The sequence below is a fragment of the Staurois parvus genome, unplaced genomic scaffold (assembly GCF_062004578.1).
Source record: "Staurois parvus isolate SC_StPar_1 unplaced genomic scaffold, SC_StPar_1.0 ptg001039l, whole genome shotgun sequence".
Taxonomy (NCBI): Eukaryota; Metazoa; Chordata; class Amphibia; order Anura; family Ranidae; genus Staurois; species Staurois parvus.
Window position 1 is genome coordinate 1,682,141 of NW_028318835.1, and position 19,581 is coordinate 1,701,721.

Genomic DNA, 19,581 nt, shown 5'->3' on the forward strand with positions numbered 1-19,581 from the left:
GGCATCAATTTAATGCATAGGTAATTGATCAAGCAGTCAGTATTTTTAGAAAAGCGCCACACCCTAAATCTCAAAAGCAGCAAATTCCCACTTCAAAAAATCATAAATTAATTTTTTTCTCAAACAAATAAATATAAGGAATGTGCTAAATAAATAAATAATACAAAATGAATGTGAAAAATACAAAAATTATACAAAATCATAAAAAATGTTCATAAATCAATAAATATTCAAAAAGTCTTCAAATAATGTCCACACTGTGTTGAATCCACCACCAGAGAAAATTGGAACACTCACCAGAGCTCAATGCTGAATAAGTCATTGGACTAACCACAAACACTTTTTGCTCTGGGACTGTATATAGCAGTCCAGTTCCTAAATGCAAAGCTGTGCAATTAAACGACCTCTCCTCAGATGAATAACCACCATTCAAAGATATAAGTAATTTCCAGGGATAGAACTCTTTCTTTCATATATCTCTATACCATTGGGACCATGTTTAAAGGTAAGAGAAAAAGATCATTGTGCAGCGAGTTTTACGAAAGTACCAAATTTTAATGAATGAAATAAAACTCACAAATAAGGTGTCTATACCGACACCAGTGTGTTAGGCATAGATTTAGGCAGCAGTATATGACCGTGACTCCGTTCACCATGGATCCTCTCCTTACACATCCAAAGACTGTCTCTGATGTCGGCATCCAGTAGGCCACGCCCTACGTGTTTCATCACCGACGTCCTCACGGGGCGAGGCGTCAGTGGCGGTTGGGAAGTGATATGCAACTCCTGATTTATCCACATTGGCCCTAATTGCTGCCGACTGTGGTTCCTATGCCAAAATACAAAGCGTCGGAGACTAGGTAATCCTGCCATGTGCCCTGAAAGATGGAAAACGGGTCAGAAAAAAGCTTGCGTATTTCACGGAGCCCAACTCTGATTAGTACAGAGCTTGGATCCAGAATAAGAACCAAATAAGAACTAAAATATTGAGGTCTTCCATTGTGTGGTCTGGTTGTGTAAAATGGTGTCCCACAGGTGTGCAAAAGTCATCTTCTTTATGTTCTTTGATGGTATGTCTGTGCAAATTCATCCTTGTTTGCAACTTCTGTCCTGTTTCGCCAACATAAGATCCTTTGCTACACTTTCTGTACTGGATAAGGTACACAACATTACTGGAGGTGCAGCTGTATGATGCGGAGATACTGAAGATCCCTTTTGAGTGCCTGACACTTTTTGATGGATTGATTTGGTTGCACAGTTTGCAGTGTTTTTTATTGCAGGGTTTGCTTCCATTATTTGTGAACTATAATCAGAAGGAAGTTTCCTACTGATTTATTTATTTCTGAGGTTGGGGGGTTGTCTGAAAGCTAGTATTGGGGGTTGCTGGAATATTTCTTTCAGAGTCCCATCCTCTGTTATGATGGGTTGTAAATCTTTGATTATTTTTCTTATTCCTTCTGAGGCTGGGTTGTATGTGGTTAATACAGGTACACGGTTGTTTGTTTTTTTTCTCTTTGTACTGAAGTAGATTTTCCCTTTGGGTTCTCAAGGCTGAGTTTATGCTGGTGTTGATAGTTTTGTCCTTGTAACCTTTCTTATGGAAGGAGTCTGCAAGTGTCCCAAAATGTGCATCTCTGTCTCTTGGGTCAGAACATATTCGGTGGTATCTAATGGCATGACTGTGTATGATGGCACGTTTCGTGTGTTGGGGGTGGAAGCTAGAACTGTGGAGGTAGTTGCATCTGTCAGTGGGTTTCCTGTATATTGAGGTGTGAAGAATAGCATCCCTGATGTATACTGTGGTGTCTAGGAAGTTGACGTGTGTGTTTGAGTATTCCATTTTTAGTTTGATTGATGGATGAAAAGTGTTGATCAATGAGTAAAATTGTTTTAAGTTTTCTTCACCTTCTGTCCATATGATGAAAATGTCATCAATATAGCGTTAGTATCTGTATGGTTTTTGTTCCATGCTGTTCATGAATTTTTCCTCCAGGTCAGCCATAAATAAATTGGCATATTGGGGTGCCATTTTACTTCCCATCGCAGTACCCATACATTGAAGATAGATGTCTATTGAAGGCAAAGTAGTTGTAAGTATGAATTCAATGAGCTGTGTAACATCCTCAGCAGTGTATTTATGGTTTGGTGAGGATGATAAGGATCTGTGACATGCAGCTAATCCATCCTTGTGAGGGATATTACTATACCATAGTCACATTTACCATAGATATTACATCCATAGTCACTAGAAGTGTATTAGATGGTAATTGCTGTATGTTTTTGATCTTGTTCAGAAAGTCAGTTGTGTCTTGCAGGAAACTAGCAGTATTCTTGACTAACGGTTTTAACATTTTTTTTTACAAAGCCTGAGATTTGTTCGGTGAGTGTATTCATACCTGTTATGACGGGTTTGCCTGGATTTCCTGGCTTTGGGTAGCATGTAGACATCCCCGATTTCTGGATGATCAGGAATCGCATTTATAAGTTCTGAATGTAGGTGGGCTGGAAGTGTTTTAATGAGGCCTTTTAATTGCTTTGTAAAGTCCTGGGTCGGATCATAATCCAGTTTTTTATAGTAGATGGCATTTTCCAGCTGCCTCTGGCCTTCTTGTATGTATTTGTTTGTATCCATCACAACAACTGCTCCCCCTTTATCCACTGGTTTGATGGTGATGGCCTGATTATTGCGCAAATCGTGTATAGCCCTTCGCTCCAGTGGTGAAAGATTGTACAGAATTTTCTTTTGCTGGGTGAATATCAGGGATGTAGCTCGCAGTCTGAAGCTATCAATATTGGTGTCCAGTTTGGGGTTGCATCCTTGTGGGGGTGTGAAGCAGCTGTTCTATTTCTTTGTGTAGCACTCCATTGTCCTAGGATTCCTTTCATTACTGTGGAAATATTCTTTGAGCCTTAGTCTCCTGAAGAAATCCTCTATATCTGACAATACTTGTAAATGATCCAATTTGGTGGTTGGGCAGAATGTAAGGCCTTTGGAGAGGATGGTTAATTCTGGTTCAGAAAGTTTATGATTTGACAAGTTGATTCCAAGTTCCTCTGTTTATATCCACATTTTCAGTTAGGTCAGCACTTACACAAGGGATACCTTGGGATTCCGGATTGGATTCCAGGTCACTGATAGTAGGAGGTATAGATGTTGGGTTGCTTTTATGTTTAGGTTGTATCCAAAAGGTCTGCTCTTGGTGTAGCTTCTGAATGGTTTTTTGCTTCCCATTCATTGCAAGTTTTGTTTTTGTCTTCGTAGAGTTTCCAATTCATTCTTGATTTGGTTAATGTTGGTAGGGTCCAGTGATGTTAGGGTTTCAAACAATGACTACTTTTGGATCCTGATAGTTACCCTTTTTCCATACAGTTTGTGAATGAGGTTATTCCTTAATCTCTCGCTGGTGCGTCTGCAAAGTCCTTCTGCATAAGGAGAGTTGATTGTATTTACGCAAGGATTTTTAGTCCGGAGGCCTTGTGGTATGAGATTCCTCTTTTTGCATCTTGAGAGAAAGAAGATATCACTGTTGATCTGTGTTTCCTTTGTGATTAGGTTGATTAACTGCTTTTTTTTTTTTTAAGGAACATTTATTGGGTTTTTTGGAGTCATACACTGTAATTGACCAACTCAATAAAGAAAATATAGAGAAAACACATATTACAGTACAGAACCATGAGATGAATCATACATTATGCTGATAGTATCTTCTTTGGATTGAATATAAATCAATTTAGTTTCAACTGTGCTGTAGAAGGGGGGAGGGGTGAATTGTCTCCATATACTGGGGAGTTTTTGTTAGAATGGTGCGTAGGTGTGAGAGATAAGAGGTGAGAAATCGAGCTCTGGGTATAGAGTATGTAGTAGCCGCTAGCATCAAAAGGTACCTCGAGAACCCATACACAGTATACAATATAAAATAAAAAATGCAGCGCTAAATAAATAGATAATACTGGTCATGATAAACTGGAAAGTGTTAAAAACCAGAGATATAAAAACAATGCGTAATAAAATCAATATGTAGGTAATAAAACTCTATCAGATAACAACAATAAAGTGCATTAAAGTGCTGAGATAATGGTGGTGATGCGTGCATATAAATCTCAAAATATCAAAGTCTTGTGGCTTCCGTGGTGATAAAGACAAACATTGCACTAACCAGATAGTGCAAAGGAAATGCGCATGGAGCAATTAAGACCAGCTCCTGGTACTCATGGTATATGATACTGGAACGAAGTGGTGTCATCTATGCAGTAGCCATTAGGTGTCATCCATCTGAGAGACAAGCATCCGGGATCCAGGAATGTCAGCCACAGCCACAGGGGGGGTTTTGTTACACACAGCTCCCAGCCACAGCAAAGTACCTTCAAAACACAGGCTCCCAAGGAAATAAAGAGCCCGCAGAGAAGGCCTCCAATAGTGTGATAATGTTTTATTCAGGGGTAAAACAAATAAATAGAAAACCAACTTACATTAGTAGCTCAGCTGCCAGGAGACAGCTGGCTTGGTAGTACATGTACAAGAAGCAGTGAAATGGCCTTCTCTGCGGGCTCTTTATTTCCTTGGGAGTCATGAGTGGTGGTTTAGGTGTGTTGGCTGAGGTCTAACGCCAGTATATAACTTCAGTGAGAAGAGTAGAAAAGAAAACTATGAGAAGCTGGAGGCGTATGTGCGATAGTTGTCAGAGAGGGGAAAGAGTATCAAGTGGAAGAATGGATTAGAGAAGAGAGAGAGAAATAAAGATAGAGGGGGGTAGAAACTGTGGTGCTGCTAACAACTTGACTAAAAGAGTGAGGGGGGGGGGAAAGGAGGGAGGGAGAGAAGAAAAGACCAGTAGAACCCTGAGATCTCTGTGTTTGCAGAGAGATGCGATGGGAGAAGAAAATGAGCTTAGGTAGAGTTGTGTGATCCAGATCTGGGTTGTGACATAAAGAACGATGTTAGTGATTGGGTAGATTAAAGATGTAAGCTTAGTTCTTGCTTTGTCTTAGGGAGAGAAAGGTGAGAGAAAAATGAGGGGAAATCCTCTCTTCCCATTTACTAAATAGGACATGAATGGCAATTCAGGTGTAAATGTCTATGTTATGGATAGTAGCAGGACCAGTCATTTGGTCTAGCTTTTTGCTGTAGCCCAAATCACTGAGAAACCTAGAAGGCAAACATAGAAGGAGAAAATAGATACAGCAGGTATACATGAACAAGTCCACATAACCAATGTCTTACATACAGGTAGTATAGATAGAGAGATTGTGAGTAAACAAGGTTACATATTAAGGCACCGATATTTTGTCATCCTGAAGGAAAAACCTTTGCTTTTGCAAAGAGAGTGTAGCAGTCCGATAATGTTGGAGGGTTGTTGGAGACCCATTTTTTCAGGATGGCTCTTCTTGCTGTCAAGAGACAGGTAGATAACCATGGTTTGTATCCTCTCAGCACATGGAGTTGAGAGGGTAGAGAACCTGTAGTTAGATTTTCCATATTGCCGAACAGAAGGATTAAAGGATCCCTTGTCAATTGGATGGTGGTGACAAAGTATATGAAAGTGATTAGTTGTGTCCAAAAGACAGATATGAAGGGACAGAGCCAGAATCTGTGTTGTAAGGAGGGTTTAGGCACTTCAGGATTGTTGTTCAGGTAGAGACATGGCATGTGGGCTCGGTGCATAATCTTGAACTGTTGTTCATGCCAAAATTCATTAATATTGAAGGCACAGGTGGTGTTATAGCCGGAGAGTATTTGATCTGCTGTAAATGCATTGTCGAAGTCTCTAGTCCAGGATTGGATTGAGTTTGAGGTTTCCAGTGGTTTCGTGTACAGACAATTTAGTGGTTTATAGATGTTGGATATTTTATATTTTCGGTGTTGTGCCAGATCGTCTAATATGGTAGTAGAGAATCTGGTGGACTTGACCGGTGCTACAGAGTTCACATAGTTCCTTACTTGTAATACATAGAAGAAATGGTGAGGGGGTAATTGGTATCTTGAATGTCATGCAAAGGTTGTGGTGAGCCGTTTGAAGTATCATACAATTACAGCAATTGTATGATACTTCAAACGGCTCCTCACAACCTTTAAAGTAAGATTAGCTCATAATCTTACTCTGGTACAGCACCAGAGTAAGATTATGAGCTACCCAGGTGCCATAAGCTGCATATTGGTGGGAAAAGGGAAAAGAGGGGTTGTTATGAATAAATAGAAAGCGTGAGATCCATGGAGATACTCCCAATTTGCGTCTAACTTCCCTCCATGTGATTAGAGTGTCACGGATAAGAGGTTTGTGTTTTAGATGGGGCGGGAGAGAATTTACGTTGGAGTCCAAGAGGGCCGTGAGATTAAATGGGTGAACCATCTCGGATTCGAGTTGGAAATTGGAATATTTAGATGTTTGAGTAAGCCAGTCTAGACATACACGTACTAGGCAAGATAGATTGTATATGCGTATATTGGGGAGTCCGGACCCACCCTCACCCCTTGGAAGGTACAGTTTATGTAATGCAATACGAGGGCGTTTGCCTCTCCATAGAAATTTGGAAATTGCCTAGTTTAGTTGCATACAGTCACTATGTCTGAGGAGGAGGGGAATAGTCTGCATAGGGTATAGAAGTTTCAGGAAGCTCGCCATGTTAAAAAGGTGCGACCGTCCCAGAAGAGATAGAGGTAACTGTCTCCACATCTCTAACTCCCTTATAATTTTGTTGATCATTGGTGTTAGGTTAAGCGTGTATAATGAAGAGGCTAGCTTTCCTATTTTTATGCCTAGATATGTGATGTAGCTGTGAGCTAAGGTGAACTGTGAGTTCTGGGTCCACTGCGGGGGGCGGGCATGGAACAGCGGCAGAACTTCACTTTTGGAAAAATGTATGCGTAACCCTGAATAATGTCGGAATTCTGTAAAGGTATCTCGGATATATGGCAAATCCGAGGAAGGATTCGAGGTAAAAATTAAAATGTCGTCTGCAAATAGTGAGAGTCGTAATTCTTGTTGGCCTATCGGGATCCCATGGAGATTGGAGTGGAATAGTAAATATCGGGCTAGGGGTTCCAGGGCGAGATTAAAAAGAAGTGGGGAAAGAGGGCATCCCTGTCGAGTTCCCTTATGGAGTTTTATGGGATTAGAAATGTGGCCTGCCGCAAATATCTGGGTTGTCGGTGTTGAATACATCGCCTGAATCACATGGAAGAAAGGGCCTGCAAAACCAAATCTCTGTAGTGTAAGAAACTGCCAAGTAAAATTAACGTTGTCAAAAGCCTTTTCGGCGTCTAGGGATATAATCGTTGTGTCCTGGAGAGGATTGTGTTTGGCATGATTGAGGACTGCTAAAACCTTTTGTATATTTGAAGCGGCTGGACGAACCCTGCTTGGGCGGGATGAATTAGTGAAGGTAGGATTAAAGCCAGTCTGTTTGCGATAATTTTAAAGAGCAATTTGGCATCTAGGTTCAAAAGAGAAATTGGGCGGTAAGAGCCTGGATTAGTAGGATCTTTGTCTTTTTTAGCTATTAGCTTGATATATGCCTGAAATCCAGATGGCAGGTATTCGCCTCCCTCTTGGATCGATTGGAACACAGTCTGCAGAGTAGGTGTGAGAGCGTTGGTCATAGGTTTGTAGAACTCTGCGGTGTAGCCGTCAGGGCCGGGGGCTTTTCCATTTGCTAGAAATTGGATAGCACGACTGATATCTAATTGAGTTATAGGAGCATTCAGGGAATGAAGTGAGGAGGGGTCAATTTGTGGAAGATTGTTTCTCTAAAAAGGCGGTGTCCCGTTCGGTGTCGATGGGATCTGTATCGTAGACATTTGCAAAAAAACTTCTCCAATATGGAAATTATTTCCTCTGAGGAAGTTTTTTGAATGCCCTTGGGGTCTTTTAAGGTGGCAAAGTGGGTGGGAACAAAAGGTTTCCTACATAGACGTGCTAGGAGTTTGCCTGATTTGTTTCCAAATTTGTGGTATTGAAGATCTAGATAGGATTTGTGTATAGATTCCTGGGCCTCTGCCCAGTTGTCAAATTGGTGTTTGGCACCTGTCCAATCCTTTCTGTTTTGATGTGAGTTAAGATCCGCCAGATTCCTTTGAGCCTGACGTAAACGTTGGCTAGCTGTGATGTATTTATGGAGGAGATTTTTCTTGTCTGTCGAGGTGAATGCAATAATTCTGCCGCGTAGCACTGCCTTGCCCGTATCCCAGAATAGGTTTGGATTAGACATGTGGGCTGCATTTGTGTCACAGAACTCTTTCCAGATGTCACGGAACACCTGGAGCAGATCCTGATTATTAGCGAGGTATGCGGGAAATCGTCATGATCGGGCCTGAGAGCTAGGTGTTAGGTGTTGAATAGTTAAAGAGATGGGAGCATGATCGGAGACAGCTATGTCATGAATAGTTGTGTCAGAAATATGACATAACATGGTGGGATTAGTGAAAAAGTAGTCAATCCTGGATAAAGATTTATGGACTGGGGAGAAGAAGGTGAAGTCTTTACCATCAGGATGCGCCAAGCGCCAGACGTCAGTAAGTTGGAGTGCTTCAGCAAAGTTGCCGAGCACCGTGTGTGCTAAAGTAGGGGTGGGGGAGAATTGTCTGGTGTGGTCTGTCTGTTTTGATTTGTCTTTTTGCAGGTTCATGCAAGAGTTTAAATCGCCCCCTATTATAAGTGGGAGATGCATATACTTTGATATTTTGTGCGAAATATCTTGGAGTTTGGAGCATAAATATTTGTAAGAATCAGAGAGGAATTACCCAACTTGGTATGAGCTGAGAAAAAGCGCCCATGCGCATTTGTTTCCGTGGAGAGGATGCCAGGAGAGAGTAGTTTGTGAATGAGTATTAGTACTCCTGCTTTGTGGTGGGGTGAAGGGGAGCCCAGTACCCGGCCTACCCATAGCTTTTGCATTAGTATAAAATCGTTTTGGGACAGATGCGTTTCCTGGAGTAGTGCTATGTCTGTTTTCAGCCACTGTAGATGGCGTAAAACCGCCATGTGTTTGTGGGGTGATCTCAGGCCTTTGACATTCCAGGAAATTATGCGTGTCATAGCGTTGGGGGTAATTGGGTTATGCGAGCAGGGGTTACATCAGCTGAAAATGTTGAGCGTTTAGTGAGATCGAATCTTTCTTCCTTAGTGGGCTGTGGGAGTGAATGGACCATGCGATATAGGGGTTCTCTGGGAGGAAAGGGGAAAAATAAAGGAAAGAAGTGGGAAAGAGATAGGAAAATGAACCAAGGCAAAGCCCAACATGGGCCGTTTGAACAAACATAAAATTCTGTAAACCATAGTAGCAATCTGAACTTCACTTTTTTCCGCATGTCACCACTAATCTTTGACCAGCGTAACCGGAGCTGAGCTGAGGTGAACCTGCAGCAGGGGAGCAAGCCTCCTAAAGTATTTATTAAACAAGAAAGTCCCCTAATTGGAAGTTAATCTTTTGGCATGGGGGAGAAAATATTGATTCCCCGAGATTGGCAACATTGCGGTGGTCAAAGCCTTTTTGATGGGTGGCCATAACAGAGACACGTACCTAGGGCACATGGTCATCGGTCCTGGCCATCCCTCAGGTAATCAAGGCCATAGCCATAACATTGAAAATTAAGAAATACAATAACAGGTACCATCGCTTCAGCATACAAAAAAAACAAAAGAGAAAGCAGATAATACCCCAACTAGAGATGTAAATAGACATGTGAAATAAAACTCACAGGTTAGAAGGCGTGTCCTAGAAATTGACACCCAGGCGGGCAAGAGCGTAGCCCTAGGGTAAAGAGGACAACCGTTCCAATGTGAGAATCAGCCTTGTCAGGGGTGTTTTGTTTTGGTCGAAGAGGTGTTGATTCGCTGTTGTTTTGGTGGATCTTTGCGTGGGCTGTGTTGGTCTCTTGGGCCTAGGTCTCAAAGTGTAGAGTGTGGAGGTGAAGTGTCTCGGATGTTCGTCATGTTGGTCTGGATATATTGGATGGCCTCTTCTGGGTGGGCGAAGGATTTAGATTCTCCCGTGGGAGAATTGAAGCTTAAAATGGCTGGGTATGCTAGGGTGAACTTAATCCCTTTTTGATGTAGGTTTGCGCAGATCTGCTGGAAAGACTTGCACTTTTGAGAGACTTCCTGTGAATAGTCCGCAAATAGAAGTAATTTGTGGCCTTCTAGCCGAAGTGAGCGGGAATTGCGGAACAAGTTGAGGATAGCCATGCAGTCTGCATAGTTGAGATATTTAACTATTATGGAGCATGGAGTGCGTCGGTCATTTGAGGGTGCCCCTAGGCGATGTGCCCTTTTGACTTGGCATGGCGTGGATATGCCTCATGCGGCGGGAATACACGTGGATCATATGCCCGCTAGGGTGCCTGAATTAAATGATTCAGGAAGGCCTATGACACACAAATTATTCCTGCGTGACCGGTTTTCTAGGTCATCAATTTTTTCCAAGATGGATAGCTGCATACGTGTAGAATGAGCGTTTTTCGCTTGAATGGCTTGAAGGTCATCCTCCAGGTCTGAAAGGCACTGTTCCACCTCTGTTATGCGTTTAGCGCTTTCGCTCATGTCATGCCTGAGCTGGTCTATTCCCTGTGCCACTGCTCTGTCCACTGCCTGAGTAATAGTGGGTAACAGTAGTGAAGCAACAGCTTGTGCTATTTTGTCATATTGGTCCGTGGGACTACAGGTGTCAGCTTGTCTGTGTGGTAATGGCTTGTGTGTGTCTCTGCCATACCTTGTCCTGTGTCCATGCTGCTGCTGCTGTGTTCAGCGGCCATTTGGCTGCAGAAGGGGGAGAGCTGCATCTCTCTGTCTCTACCGCCCATCCAGGGCCGTTTGGGACCGGAATCAGAAAGTGATCCATGCCTGGTAAGTGAGGGGGGGATCGGGGGGCACTTTTGTGCCGCTTTAGTATATTCCCTGATGTGGTAAGCCGGCTTTATAATGTAAATGAGCCAGAGCCGCGGTTCTCGCTATCCTCACATGAGGCGCCGGATCCGGAAGTAACTGCTTCTTTATGCGGCTATATGCAGTATCTTCCATTTTGCTTGAGGTGATTGTAGCCGTATTAGTGCACTTGCGACAGAAACAATTAAGTACTGACGTGTTACTTTTTTTATTTGAACTAACATACAGTTTTGAGGACAAGCTTTCGGGGAATGTCCCCTTCTTCAAGGTCCAAGCAGTATTAATCACAAAGTTTTAGCAGAATGTTAGAAGAGATGTGGGGAATAAAAAAAAAAAGAGAGAAACTAGAGATAATATAAATATAAATCAGCACACATAAATAAAAAACCCTCAAAAATCCCTTAAAGTCATATCAATATCCTTCCCCTGAAGTACCAATAATTAATAAATTAATAGACTTAAACCCAAAATTCACAATTACAGTGCAAAATCAAGTCCCAAAGTAATTTCCCCAAAAATTATGCAAAAATAAAATAATCTAAAAATATAAATACATCAATCAAATAAAATAAAGTCCCAAAACACAAAGTGTCCAAATAATGAGTCCAAACTAAGATCAAATCTTGATAAGAAGACGCTTCCTACTCCACTGAAGAAGATGCAAATCAATCACAGGTGCTCTTCAAATCCCTCAAAAAAACAAAACAAAATCTAGACATAGTATATTACCTTTTAAATAATATACCCCAAAGTGCCACATGTGTATCATGCACAAAGAACACTCCAGTGTCACAGCACTCATGTGAAAAGTATATTACTAAATAAATGTCACTGCACACCTTATACCAAGTGCATAATTACCCTCAGTCAGAAAATTTCAGCTTGTAAATAACCACATGTATACAGAGTGTCCTTAGATTGGTATCCTCTTGTTCCTTAGGACCTCATAAACAGACCAGGAATCAGTATATGAATCTCAGTAATATAAAAAATTTATTGTAGCCACTTACATATAAGATCAATAAAATCAGCATCCAGCTCCTAACGATCCCCTTTCCATGTGTAGAAGGTGTAGAAGGTCTCCCGATAACCAGGACATTCCCCCTTACCACTCCTGTCCAACACTCACACTCTCTGCTCAGGGGGACACCTGAAGTGTACCGTTCCTCTTCAGACCTCCGACACACAGGGGCTCCAGAATCCAAAATGGCTGCCGTGTCACTTCCGGGAACCAATACGTCACGTGCCCTGGACGCGTTTCGTCACTTCCGGACTTTGTCAACAAGAATTTTCTGACTGAGGGTAATGCACTTGGTATAAGGTGTGCAGTGACATTTATTTAGTAATATACTTTTCACATGAGTGCTGTGACACTGGAGTGTTCTTTGTGCATGATACACGTGTGGCACTTTGGGGTATATTATTTAAAAGGTAATATACTATGTCTAGATTTTGTTTGTTTTTTTTGAGGGATTTGAAGAGCACCTGTGATTGATTTGCATCTTCTTCAGTGGAGTAGGAAGCGTCTTCTTATCAAGATTTGATCTTAGTTTGGACTCATTATTTGGACACTTTGTGTTTTGGGACTTTATTTTATTTTATTTGATTGCTGTATTTATATTTTTAGATTATTTTATTTTTGCATAATTTTTTGGGAAATTACTTTGAAACTAGAGATAAGACACACAGCAAAAGCAAAGACTGGGGGGGAGACATGCTTGAGGTGATAGTCATAAAACTGTTGGATAATGATTGAGGAATTCCATGTCCAAATTAAGGCCGTTATCTCTTGTGTCAAATAGAATTATCATTCTTAGTTCAAAAGGGAAATTTCAAATCCATTCAGGAAAGAAAAACTTTTGAAATGAGAATGATAATTCTATTTGACACAAGAGATAACGGCCTTAATTTGGACATGGGATTCCTCAATCATTATCCAACAGTTTTATGATTATCACCTCAAGCATGTCTCTCGCCCCCCCCCCCCCCCCAGTCTTTGCTTTTGCTGTGTGTCTTATCTCTAGTTTCTGTTTCTGGTTTTTTTTTGGGTTTTTTTGATCCCCCACATCTCTTCTAACATTCTGCTAAAACCTTGTGATTAGTACTGCTTAGACCTTGAAGAAGGGGACATTCCCCAAAAGCTTGTCCTCGAAATTGTATGTTAGTGCAAATAAAAAAAGTATCACGTCAGTACTCAATTGTTTCAGGGTGAACCTGAAAGTGTTCTTTGGACACTGGGCTCCACTTGAGCATTTTCCAGGAGGTTGGCATTGGTTAGGTTAGCTGCAGAGCACTGTCCCGGTGCAAAGCCTTTAGCATTGCCTCTGCACTGTCTCTGAAGCCTTACCTCTTTGAGTAGGCCATAAAGGCCAGGCATCAGGAGCTTCCTTGTTTTTATTAGTCTTTGAACACCTAATTCAGTTTCCTCTTTTTTTTTTTTTTCTTCCAACTAACTTGTGGAAAAGATGAACTCTGTCAGATATACCACTGATGTCATTCCACTGGCTGGAGTGCCTCACACATGAAATCTACACTCTTTACCACCAGCCAAAATCGAAGAAGTATCTTCCTGCTATGAGCAGCCAAGTGGAACATCATTCTCTGATCTTTCCTACTGCCTTCCTCCAGTGTGATTCTTGGTCACGTGCAGGATGGAGTAGATTTGAGATGATGGATTCTGCTTATATACAGTTTCCGTTACTCAGAAGGTATTGGCCAGGCTTGATGACTTAAAGTCTTTTTTTTTTTTTTCAAATAACCTGTCATGCTTACCTGCTCTGTGCAGTGGTTTTGCACAGAGCAGCACAGATCCTCCTCTTCTCGGGTCCCCTACTGGCACTCCTGGACCCTCCCTCCTGTTGGTGCCTCCACAGTAAGCAGCTTGCTATGGGGGCACCCGAGCAGGCGTACTTCCGATCAGACCAATCCAAAGAACTGAGGCTCTCATGAACATTGCTGGATTGAGATGGGGCTCACGTAAGTGTTAGGGGGGATGGGGGACTGCTACACGCAGAAGGTTTTTCACCATCATGCATAGAATGCATAAAGGTAACACACATTGAGCCTTTACAACCACTTTAACCTCACAGCTCCATCACAAAACGGGGGCCACACCAAATAGACAAGGACCTCCTAAATTAAGTAAACCAAATGCAATTGTGCATCAGAAGGCTGACTTAGAAGTCCATAATTTGATGGTAAACCATATGAAAACAGGATATTAAAAGGCAGCAAGAGCATTTTGAGGGCAGACAATCTCCCTTCATAAGGGCCCTGACAAAGTAACAAGGCTTGTTATCGGATTCTATTTAGAAGCTGTTAAAGTGTTACTAAACCCACAACAATAAAATAAGTCTGTATATGCAATAAAGCATGCTTTTTATACTCACTGTGGAACCTAAGGGGTTAATCCTCTGTATTGTGTGAAAAGATGTGTGATCTTCTCTTCTCTGGTCCTCCCTGTCTACTGTCCCAATATATCTCCTGCAAGAACAGAGGCTTGGAGGCAAGCTGCACATGCTCAGTTTGGTGTGTATTGCTAGAGAGGTGGAGTTTTTATTTCTTAGGAGAGTGCATGTGATCAGCAGAGGAACAATTCAGCAATGTCCAGACAGAGGATCAGGGGTCCTACAACCTCATAGGGGAGAATGAAAACTCTTCCTACAAGCTTTAACCAGTGCTCTGCTGGACACTGTCAGAAGTCACAAGACTGTTTTAACTGCTGATGACCAATCAAAACGTGTTTTGGAGGCCAAATCACACCACCTTCATCATGTGATTTGGCCTACAAAAAGCATTCTGATTGGTGACAGAACCCTGGATGTTTGACAGCTCTCCGACAAATCTGGTCTCCAGGTGGGGCTCTCTTTGATCCCTGCTTTGGCTTCACAGCACTCCTGACAGTGGCATTGATGTGTACTAGACTCTGGACTGGTGTCTCCATTTGGAACTTGATTCAGTTCTCTTTACCGGTGATGTCTGTCAGTGCATAACTTTTGCATTTTATACCATTTTTTATTTAATAAAATTTGCTATACTATTAGTGGCTTGGCATCTCTCTCCCCATCCCTTTTCTCTTTTGTAGCAGTTGGGTTCCCAGCCCGCTCTGAAGGCAGCCTTCCCTAGTGGTGTTATCAGCAAACTAATTAATTACAACCTTACTTCATGGATTATAATATATATACAGTCATGGCCGAAATTGTTGGCACCCTTGATATTTCTCCAGGAAATCATGTATTTCTCACGAAACGTATTGCATTAACACATGTTTTGCTATACACATGTTTATTCCCTTTGTGTGTATTGGGACAAAACAAAAAAAGGGAGGAAAGAAAGCAAATTCGACATAATGTCACACAAACCTCCAAAAATGGGCTGGACAAAAGTATTGGCACCCTTTCACAACTGCGGATAAATAAGAATGTTACAAGCATGTGATGCTCCTGTAAACTCACCTGGGGCAAGTAACAGGTGTGGGCAATATAGAAATCACACCTGAAAGCAGATAAAAAGGAGAGACGTTCACTTAACCTTTGCATTGTGTGTCTGTCTGTGCCACACTAAGCATGGACAACAGAAAGAGGAGACGAGAACTGTCTGAGGACCTGAGAACCAAAATTGTGGCAAAATATCAACAATCTCAAGGTTACAAGTCCATCTCCAGAGAACTAGATTTGCCTTTGTCCACAGTGCGCAACATTATCAAGAAGTTTGCAACCCATGGCACTGTAGCTAATCTCCCTGGTCGTGGACGGATGAGGAAAATTGATGAAAGATTGCAACGCAGAATAGTCCGGATGGTGGATAAGCAGCCCCAAACATGTTCCAAAGACATTCAAGCTGTCCTGCAGGCTCAGGGAGCATCAGTGTCAGCGCGAACTATCCGTCGACATTTAAATGAAATGAAACGCTATGGCAGGAGACCCAGGAGGACCCCACTGCTGACACAGAGACATAAAAAAGCAAGACTACAGTTTGCCAAAATGTACTTGAGTAAGCCAAAAGCCTTCTGGGAAAACGTCTTGTGGACAGATGAGACCAAGATAGAGCTTTTCGGTAAAGCACATCATTCTACTGTTTACCGAAAACGGAATGAGGCCTACAAAGAACAAAACACAGTACCTACGGTAAAATATGGTGGAGGTTCAATGATGTTTTGGGGTTGTTTTGCTGCCTCTGGCACTGGGTGCCTTGACTGTGTGCAAGGCATCATGAAATCTGAGGATTACCAAAGGATTTTGGGTCGCACTGTAGGGCCCAGTGTCAGAAAGCTGGGTTTGCGTCCAAGATCCTGGGTCTTCCAGCAGGACAATGACCCCAAACATACGTCAAAAAGCACTCAGAAATGGATGGCAAAGAAGCGCTGGAGAGTTCTGAAGTGGCCAGCAATGAGCCCAGATCTAAATCCCATTGAACACCTGTGGAGAGATCTTAAAATTGCTGTTGGGAAAAGGTGTCCTTCCAATAAGAGAGACCTGGAGCTGTTTGCAAAGGAAGAGTGGTCCAAAATTCCGGGTAAGAGGTGTCAGAAGCTTATTGATGGTTATAGGAAGCGACTGATTTCAGTTATGTTTTCCAAAGGGTGTGCAACCAAATATTAAGTTAAGGGTGCCAATACTTTTGTCCAGCCCATTTTTGGGGTTTTGTGTGACATTATGTCATATTTGCTTTTCTGCCTCTGTTTTATATTTGTTCCAATACATACAAAGGGAATAAACATGTGTATAGCAAAACATGTGTTAATGCAATACCTTTTTTGTGTGAAATACTTGATTTTCAGGAAAAATATCAAGGGTGCCAACAATTTCGGCCATGACTGTATTTCATTTGTATAATTTAAATGTGTATATACCAATACACACAAATTTTCGATGGTTTTATTAACTATATGCAGTCTTGTAGATCCACATGCTGATGATGATTTCCAATTATTGTAAGTCCCCCATACACTGTCCAATCAAGATTGCATGAGATCTAGCACAGTGTTGGTGTTTACATTTTAAACAGTGCTCGTAGTCAGGAAAAGAACATTAATAATCACAACTAATGTGTGCTAAAGAGACTTTCTGCGTGATGTTCAAAGTTCTGTTCAAGGTCAGCAATATACTCATATATGTCCAACTTCAAAGGCACACAGATTAATATCCATTTGCCCATAGAAAGAAGACTGAACAGGAGACAGTGTGTACAACTACACTACCTGTCATATGCTCACTGAAGAGGGATCTAATTGCGGATTGCACCTGAGAGATCAAAGTACATGTGAACAAGCCGTAAAACAATGAATTTGACCCAGGGGGCTAGAATTTAGAAGAACCAAATCCCCTAACTGCATCAACATTGTTTAATTTGCAGTCATACAAAAGTATATAGTAATTACAGTGCATCTCTTGTAAGGAAATGCCTATTAAGGCTTGAACTTGATCTCCACTGACAAGTCAGTTTTATAAACTGGATTAGTAGTTCTGTTAGAGTAGGTCTAGTGCAGATTTCACTAATAGTCCAAAATGTTTTATATATATTTTACCACAATAAATCATTCACTGCTTAATGTAATAATGCTTTATGCCTGACCATAAATATTTGTACTGGTTACACATAACTTTAGTGTATAGGAAGCTCGATAAATAGTCATAGCCTAAACCTTTTTTTTTTAACTTTCTTTTTTTTAACTTTTTTTTTCTAGGCGTTTAAGTGATACACCATCATCAGCAAAGAAGGATGTGGAAATGGGAAGAAATTCTTCATCCTCCAGTACTTCAAACCTAGTGGCTGAAGTTGATCCAGAAACTATCCTGAAAGCCCTATTTAAATCTTCGGGGTCCTCTGCAGTGGTCCATCCAACTGCATTCAAGATCAAGCTTTGAAAAGAATAAAAAATGAGGGATGAAGCAACAGAGTTGGGAGTTTGCTTCCTCTTTGATCAACGCATTGGTGAAACCAGAGACCTATTAAGAAAATAATTATATGATGGATGTTAACCAGACTAGCCATTGTTGAGCTATTTGGCAGTAGTTGTGAGAAACTCTTCAGGGTATAATTGCACAGATTAGTATACCCTTTTGTGGTTACTAGCTACAGAAATTGCATTGGCCGTTTTAGCTGTCTTGTTTATATCTGTCAGGCACAGTAAGACATTTTTTTTTCTCATGAGAGGCAACTAAGGGTTTGTCTTGATGTTCTTGCCTAATTTTAAGTTCTAAATTTAGCAACGTTTGTACCCAAAAATGATTTTGTTGCTGTTCTGACATACTGAGATTAAATGGTATAATGTTTAATGCATAATACATACTTAATTTTTACATCTACTGCCATTTATATTGACGACTTGTTCGATTTGTAGAGTATACGTATACTTGTACTAGGAACTTTTGTTAATACATGCCACTCTACATTGTCTTTATGCTGCTTTCCCTTGTTTACATAAACAGTCTCTCCATATTTATTTAAATTTTGTTTTCTGTAATTATGATGTAAGATTGCAATAGGTAATGGGTTGGTGTGATGTAAGATCAAAAAGCTTATGGTAGACAGTGCTCTTAGTCAATCAGTAGATCACAAAATGTACCTGTAGCTGATAATGTATGTATGAGGAGAAAAGTATTTTCTTGATTTAAAGCATCAAAATGGGTTTAACATGATAGTTAAGGAAATGCCAAAAGTTCCAGTTATATTTTAAAATCAGATCTTAAAGTGTTACTAAACCCAGGACCCTGCATTCACTATATCTCATCTCCCACAGTACACCGAACATGGAAATGCAATTATTTTAGTAAATATAAACTGATAAATACCTTTTCTCATCAGCAGTTAGAGCGGTCTTGTAGCATCTGTCAGTGTCCAGCGCGTTAAAGCTTGTAGGAGGAGTTTTCTTTCTGCTCTAGGAGGCTCTGTCTGGACAGTGCTGATTGGCACTGTGCTGATCACACGCTCTCTCCCAAGAAAAAAAAAAAACCCTCTAACAATGCACATGAAACTGAGCATGTGCAGAATGACTCCACACAATATATCTTATCATGAGATAAGAGGGGGATACTGGAAAAGGGGGAGGATCAGAGAAGTCAGGATCAAAACGTCCTTTTTACACAATAATCATGAGATTAACCCCTTAGGTTCCACAGTGAGTATAACAAGCATGCTTTACTGCATATACAGACTGATTTTACTGTTATGGGTTTAGTAACACTTTAAAGACAAGTATACACCAAGCAGCTGTAAAGTTATGACTACCCACCTAATATTGAGAAGGTCCCCTTATTGCTGCCAACACAGCCCTGCCCTTTTCAAGCATTAACTCTAAAGTAACACGACCCAAGGTATTCCCAGCAGAACATTGTCCAAATCGTAACACTGCCTCCACTGGCTTGCCTTCTTCATCGACTCATTTTACGCTTTCACCCACTCATCATCCAAGTGAAAGTTATAACACCAACATGTCAGAAATGTAAAAAAAAATCAAAAACACTGAGTTGAAAAAAGGATCACCCCTTATGTCAGTATTTTATTGAACTACCTTCTGCTTTAACCACTTGCCCCATGGAAGATTTACCCCTTTCCTGACCAGGCCATTTTTTTCTACTTAGCACTCCGTTATTTCAGCTAATAATTGTGCTGTCATGCAATGCTGTACAAAAATGAAAATTACCCCTTTTAAATGTCAGATTTCTGTGATATAAAAGAATGAGACTAAGATAAATAATTTTAG

At 41.1% G+C, this 19,581-nt stretch overlaps 1 protein-coding gene across 2 annotated transcripts in view; it reads left to right on the forward strand.

Moving 5' to 3' along the window:
* Positions 1-18,317, forward strand: part of POLDIP3 (DNA polymerase delta interacting protein 3) — a 322,558-nt gene extending 304,241 nt beyond the window's left edge. For both annotated transcript variants that reach the window (XM_089657905.1, XM_089657904.1), the window contains one exon: positions 17,563-18,317. In XM_089657905.1, coding sequence (XP_089514031.1) covers positions 17,563-17,743 — 181 coding nt within the window. In that variant the 3' untranslated portion in view covers positions 17,744-18,317. The remainder of the gene's footprint in view (positions 1-17,562) is intronic.
* The last annotated feature ends 1,264 nt before the right edge of the window (positions 18,318-19,581 follow it).